Below are 7,500 nucleotides of genomic sequence, written 5' to 3' on the forward strand. Positions count from 1 at the left end.
ATGACACAATGCACACGCACACGCGCACGCACGCCATGCACACACGCACACACACACACACACACACACACACACGTGTGCAGATACACACACACTATCACTATACACTTACCATACACACACACACACACACACACTAAACACTATACACTTACAATACACACACAGAGACACGTGTGCGCACACACACACACACGCACGCACACACACACACACACACACACACACACACACACACACACACACACACACACACACACACACACACACACACACACACACACACACACACACAGGTTTGCAGCCCCCTCCGGTGTGCACAGCGGGGGGGGGGTCCCAGGGCCGCTCCATTACCAGCGGGGGTGAGTGACACTGACACGGCAGCAGATGCCTGATTTCACCACCTCAGAGCGCCTCGCTGTGCAGCTGTCACACGCCCAATCCCAGCCCAGTTACCTGCCTCATTGGGCGGGGTCAGAGTTCAGCCTCAAGATGGCCACCCGGAGTTGAGTCGAGATGGCCGCCGAGTGCTTTGAGAGAAGAACAATGGAGTGCTGGTGACCTGCAGGGCATCACAGGGCGCCATTAAGAGCCGGTTCCTTCTCACCCGATTGGAGAGGCAGTGGCTCATATAGGAGGTGGGGCTTTGTGGCGCAGGATTGTTCTCACTGCTAAGCAAAATTGGTCAGCGGTAAAACCATCCACACACCGAGCTCAAATCAACTCCAATTCAATTGCAGAAGCTGGGGATAAATAATTCATGTTCCCCGAGCCTTTAAGCCGTTCTTCTGCTTGCAAAAAAAACGCCGGCCGTAACGGAAATGTTTTGTATCAGCGCTGTTTGCTGGGCTATCATTAGCGGATCTATTGCAGCAGCAGTGGCAGTGATGTGTGTGCACACGGCCTGTCATCCATTAGATGTTAAATCACACCCACTTGATGCCAAACAAACTAATTAGCATTCAGAGGAGCTACAGGGTGGGGCCAAGGCTTCCACCAGCCCCCCCATAAGTGGTGGGGGGGGGGGGGGGTGCGGGAGGCAAGTCAAAATAGCTGAACAGGCCTTCTTCAAAAAACAACCATGGGGAAGGAGGCTTAATATGTGAATATTAAGGGGTTCATCTAAATGCTGCAACGCCCTACAAACTGCAAATTTAGCGGCCAAAGGTGCAGCATTTGAGGATCCCTGTTGGAGCAGCGCGGGCCGAGTGGATTTGATGATAGAGTGGCTCAATGTGTTTCAATACATCAATAGATGGGCGGGCGGAAGCCCTGGAGGCTCCTCTGCTCTTTGATCAAAAGAGCCAGACTATTGTATTCTGTTATATGTGTGTGTGTGTGTGTGTGTGTGTGTGTGTGTGTGTGTGTATGTGTGTGTGTGTGTTTGTGTGGCAGGTGGTGATTGTAGATGTGTGTGTGTGTGTGTGTGTGTGTATGTGTGGTTTGCAGAGGGGGGGGATTGTGGGTGCATATGTGTGTGTTTGTGTGTGTGTGTGTGTGTGTGTGTGGTTTGCAGAGGGGCGGATTGTGGGTGCATGCATGTGTGTGTGTGTGTGTGTGTGTGTGTGTGGGGTGGGTGGGGGGTGATAGCGGGTGCATGCGTGTCTTTGGGCGTGCATGTCTAAACATGTGTGCAGGACCTGTGTCCTGTCACGGCTTGCCTTTAAATATTAACCACCTCCAGCTGTGAAGATGTGTAGGGGCGGAGGAGGAGGGGGAGGCAGAACTGGGGGGGAGAAGAAATAAATGAATACATGCCCCCCCCTTCACCCTCCCACCCTCCCTCCCTCTCCCTCCCTTCTCTCCCTCAGGGTACGTCTGTCTGGAATAACACCCGGGCCAAGGAGACTGTGTGGGGGGGGGGCAGAGAAAATGGAGGGAGTACCTGGTGACAGAGAGAGAGAGAAAGAGAGAAAGAGAGAGAGAGCGGGAGGGAGAGAAAGAAAGAAAGAAAGAAAGAAAGAAAGAAAGAAAGAAAGAGAGACACAGAGAAATGGAGCGAGAGGGAGAGAGAGAGAGAGAGAGAGAGAGAGAGATGGAGTGTCAGTGAAGAGACCTCAGAGATTATGAGGGTCAATGAGTAGGTAAAGCAAGGACGGAGTTGGAGAGGGATCAGTCGTGGGGGGAGGGGGGGTGGGGTTGATCAGACCCCCTAGTGAGTAAATTATTCATGAAAATCTCTTCCTGTCGGCGCAATTTGCCCTAAATTCACCAAAATTCATAATTCATATTGCCCCCCGACACCATAGAATCATTTAGGTCTCAGACCGGGTGTCCATCCATACCTGCCATCCTCTGCTAGAATGCCATGCCTTCTCTCCCCTTCTCGCTCTCTCTCTCTGTCTCGCTCTCTCTCTCTCGCTCGCTCTCTCTCTCTCTCTCTCTCTCTCTCTGCTAGTCTCATCCTTAATGCATGAGCCTGGTGCAGTGAGACAACTCTCAGGCCCACTTTGTCTGTGCGGCAGAAAAACACCACAAATCACATAAAATAACACACTACCCATTCTCCTCCGGCTCCTTGCGCCCCTGCTCCACCACCGCCACCACGGTCACCCGCACCACCCTCGGCGACGTCGCCACCAGACGCAGACGCCCTGCTTCCACATTCACCGCAGGGACGATTGCATATTCCACCGACGTGGGCACCTCTTACGAGTGTGCAGGGAAAACCCCATAGACTGCTGAGTGGTTATTTCCTTGTCACCTTTTGATCAATGTGTATCACCACCATCACTTTCAACACTTCCCTCCCGTCCCGTAGCTGACACTAAAAGCTTTCATCCCCCCCCCCCTCTCCCTCCAGCTTCTACTTTCTTTCTTCCCTGATCTCGTCTTACAGAACGATTCCAAACGTTTATTTTTATCAATCTCCCCTCTCGTCATTATTGTGTCGGTTTATTCCATTACCCGGCTCTCTTTGCCTTCTTTCTGCTCCGCTCATCTCCTCAACCTCCCCTTCCTCTTCCCCTGTGTTCCTCTCCTCCCCCCCCGCTCTCATCCCTCACCTCTAATCAACACCATCTCTGACGGCAACGGAATAAACCAACAGCACTCTGCCGTGGACCACCAGCCTTAACGGCGCATTCATTCAAGCGCTATTATATTGGAGTGGGGGCCTCACTGCAGGGAGTGAAACCAATATCTTTCTATGGCCATACACCTTGTTCCTATTGGGCTCCAGACCTGCTTGAGCCGCTGCAGCCTTTCTGGAATCAGGCCGTTCAGACGGCGCATTCATCAATACCGCTATTAGCATAAGGCTACGGGAATCTATATATACACACTCCCCAACCAGCGCCACGAAAGGTGATTACCAACACCCTGCTCCTCCCTTACATATCCTGAAACAATGCTTCACTCCACCCCACCGTTTACATTGAACTACACCCCCCAGACGCCCCCCACCCCCCCCCCTCCTCAGCTCATACTGCCATTCCCCAAGTGGCTTCCATTGCAGGGTCAGAGGCCAACATTATTGTGACAGAAAAAATGAGGAAAGTAAAGGTTGAAAGGGTAGGGCGAGGGGGGGGGCGGGGGGGGGGGTGATAAGGGTAAGGTGGATGTAGATGTAGAGTTGGTGTGTGTGTGTGTGTGTGTGTGTGTGGGTGTGTGGGGGTGGGGGGGGTGGTTTACTGCCCACTCTCCCTCGTTCCGTCCAGGTTGCCATGACAACAAGGTCTTTGTACACCTCCCTCCCACCCCACACACACACACACACACACACACACACACACACACACACACACACACACACACACACACACTCCTCCCATGCACATAGAAATTCAGTTATTCATGCACATGGACACTGGCAGTTTTTGCGGTTGAAGTCATACATTCGCACGCACTCACGTCCGCAGCGTTATCTGTTCTCAAAGCAGGCGGCCCCCGTGATGCACAGTGGACGCGCTACTCTCTCTACAGAGGTGGACATGCTCTGTTCACCGGCACCGCAAGGATAAATGTCAGACGTGCACACGTGCGCATACATGTGCACTCACACACACACACACACACACACACACACACACACACACACACTCCAGGTACTGAATCGCTGGAGGATTGTGATCTTTGTGATGCTAAATCTCTTTCAAAATTGCCGGGGTGAGATTCAAAGGAATTAAATAGTAGTTTCTTTCAAATCCCCTTTAAATGGGCAAGAAATACCCACACACTCACACTCTCACACACTCAAACACACACTCATGCTCACACACACACACACACACACACACACACACACACACGGCCCTCCCATGGTCATGGCTGTAGAGGAAGTGAGCGCCGCCTTGGTTTATTTATTGATATTTTTCCCCCTAAGACACAAGGGGAATGGAGGAATAAAAGAAGCAGTGAATAATTAAAGGGGGGGGGGGATTCATTAAGTTATCCACAAGGGCTGGAGAGGTATTGAGGTATGGTGGGACGGAGGGATGGGGGGAAAGGGCAGCAAAGAGAGGAGGAGACGGAGAGAGACGGAGAGAGAGAGAGAGAGAGAGAGAGAGAGAGAGAAAGAGCAGGGAAGAAAGAAGGGCAACACCTGCGGGAGATCAAAGGGGGTCGGACGGAAAAATTCCACAAGCAAAGCCTGAAAAATTCATAGAAAGTGAATTAAAAAACACAGTCCGTACAATGAGGGAAGGTATAGGATAAAGGTGAACGCACAGAGGATGAGAGACAAGAAGAGAGCAGCAGAATACCAAAGAGGGGAAGAAGACTGGGATGTCAGTCAGACTGTCCGTACGGTAACAAGTGTTTGTTACCGTGTCGAGATACACATTGGGTTCGCGACATCGCTTAAGGTGTGTGGGTGTGAACGTGTGTGTGAGAGTGTGTGTGTGTGTGTGTGTGTGTATGTGAGAGAGTGCTACTGCGTGTATCAGTGAGAATCAGCATGTGTGTCAGCAGGTCAACTAATCCTTTGTCAGGAAACAGAGTGTTGTCCTGCAGATGGAACTGCACTCCCAGCTTCCCTCCATCTTATCTGCTGTTCACTTAACCCTCTGCTGATACCATCACCGGCTTGAGGCTTGCTTGTCACTCAATTAGACACAGGAAATGCATGTGCATGTGTGTGTGTGTGTGTGTGTGTGTGTGTGTGTGTGTTTCTGTCTTTGATGTGTCAGCGAAAATACATGTGTGGCATTGTTTAAGCATGGGTGTAGTATATGTGGGTTTGTGTGTATGTTTGTGCGTGTGTGTGGTTGCGTGTGTGTGTTTGCATTTGTGTGTATGCTTGTGAGTGTGCATGTCTTGGTGAGCATTTTAATTTTTCATGCATGTGTTTTGCAAAAAAAACCCTGGATATTATATCAAAATAATAAATTGCATAATAGACAGACGATTGCAACCACAGTGGAGTGAGCTGAGCAGAGGCCCGGGGGTCCGGTGGCATTGTGTCTGCGGCCGCTCTGCCCCTCGCTCAGCCGCTAATCTCGATCTGATAAGCACGGGGACGTCGGCGGACGTCTCAAGAAGACCGCATCGTCCGAAAGGCCAGGAAATAAAGAGCCCCCAGGCACACGCAGCAGGCCGCAATACAATCAACAAATGGCTGTTTGACATAACCGAGTCAAACCTGCCCCCGTCTTCTCTTTCACAGAGCCACTCACACACACGTGCCGCTGTCTGTGTGTGTGTATGTGTGTGTTTGTGCGTGTTTGTGTGCATATGCACGTGAGTATTTAGTCGTTTTTTTTTTAGGTCCCGATTTTCCACCCGTTGCGTTGCCCCCCGGCCGCCGTCAGCTTCGTTAACAGCGGCTTAATCACTCGTCACATGATTCCGCGCCTGCAGCACCAGAACGAGCTTGTTACAGACACGCCCCAGCCCCCATCGAGAGGATGCAGGGCGCGAGTGCAGGAATAGAACATGCCTCTGACAAACACACACACGAGCGTGAACTTAGACACAAACACATGCACGTCAACCCTTGCACACACACACACACACACACATGTGTGCACACGCACGCACACACACAAACACAAATATTTGCATAAACATATGCCATGAAAACGTGTAGTTGTTAAGCCTTCACATGTGCAAAGAGCAAAAGAGCCATTATGAAGTGACAGAACAGGCTTTATCTCTTCATGCATGTGCACCTGCATGCATCGTTAGAGGGTGAGTAAGGGGGGGGTTGTACTGTACACACAGTACAGCACACAATGGACGTACCCCCTGTCAGGCAGCCAGGGAACTGATCCATTATGTTCCTCTGTCTTTCACGGCGTTGGCTAAGATAGCTATGAGCAATCATGACCATATGAAATTAAGCAGAAGGAGCCATTAGGAGTGACCTTCTCCCTCTCTCTCCTCCTCCGCCGCCTCCTCTCTTCGCTCTTCCCTGTCTTCGCCTCCTCCTCAAGCTACTGTTTTCGCTCTCCATATCTATTCTGACGAGCTCCTCTGTTGCTAAAAGCCTGGCTTGCGGTTTACTTGTTTTTTTCCATTGACCCAGATTTTGACCTTCACAGCAGCTACTTTATTGGCTACTTTACTTACTTACTCTCTTTTTTGTTTGAATTAAATATATAACATATTTATATAAGGAACAAATAGTGTGTCTTTCTAATCGCTCTTCAGAAAGAACATACAGAAAAACAGAAAAATAATGAAAAAGAACGTTGCATGTGTTTGTGTTTGTGCACGTTTATGTGCATGTGTGTGCACGTTTATGTGCATGTGGATTTATGTCTGTACATGTTTGTGTTTGTGCGTGTGGATCGATGTTCATTTTGCGTGCATGTGTGCATGTGTGTGTACGTACATTAATGTGTGTCTGTATGTGCGTGTGTGTGCGTGCGTGAACGTACATTAACGTGTGTCTGTGCGTGTGTGTGTGTGTGCGTGTGTTCATGTGCATCTGTGCATCTGGGTTCCATCAGGAGACGGTGAAGATCATTAGTATTAATACATCTCCAGCAGTCACTCCACAGACAGCAGATTAAGACGGGGAGGAGGCGTCCCACCGCTGTACAGCCCTATGGAGAGAGGCCTGGGAGAGCAGCCAGCGTGGGCCCGGCCGCGGGACACCTCCAGCATCTGTCTGCACGCAGGAGGCTACATTAACACAACAGTGGCATCAAACTTCTCCTTATGCATTCTCCAAACCGACACACTCATATTGTGGTCTAGGGCAGCACAGACACAACCATTCAAAACTGTAAACAGAGAGACTAGCGGGTGCCAGAGGATAAACGTTGAAGCGTTTAAGGCGTGGCAGCGGTGTCGGAGGAACACACAAAGAAACCAGGAGGAGCACATCAGGTGTGCAGTGAACGTGCGCATGTTTGACTGTGTGAGTGTGAGTGTGTGCGGGAGTGGCGTCTGATGGTGATAAAGGTGAGGGTGTTGTTGCATGCAGAGTGTGTTAAGGCAGGGAGAGGGATGAAGATGAAGATGGGTAGGGGGAGGAGGAGAAGGAGGAGGAGGAGGAGGGCGTGACACCTCCGGGGGGAGGAGATAAGTGCCCCGCCTAACACTGTGGAACAC

The 7,500-nt window shown here is 50.7% G+C and overlaps 1 protein-coding gene across 1 annotated transcript in view; it reads right to left on the bottom strand.

Annotated features, from left to right (window-relative positions):
- The window catches only part of l1cama (L1 cell adhesion molecule, paralog a), a gene marked incomplete at both ends in the record, with an annotated part of 22,087 nt that extends 19,066 nt beyond the window's left edge, over window positions 1-3,021 (bottom strand). Inside the window, 3 exon segments of the mRNA XM_084479800.1 lie at window positions 2,450-2,454; window positions 2,501-2,648; window positions 3,006-3,021. Coding sequence (XP_084335926.1) covers window positions 2,450-2,454; window positions 2,501-2,648; window positions 3,006-3,021 — 169 coding nt within the window.
- Window positions 3,022-7,500: the final 4,479 nt, after the last annotated feature.

Source organism: Micromesistius poutassou (assembly GCF_964030765.1).
Source record: "Micromesistius poutassou genome assembly, chromosome: 15".
In the NCBI taxonomy this organism is placed as follows: Eukaryota; Metazoa; Chordata; class Actinopteri; order Gadiformes; family Gadidae; genus Micromesistius; species Micromesistius poutassou.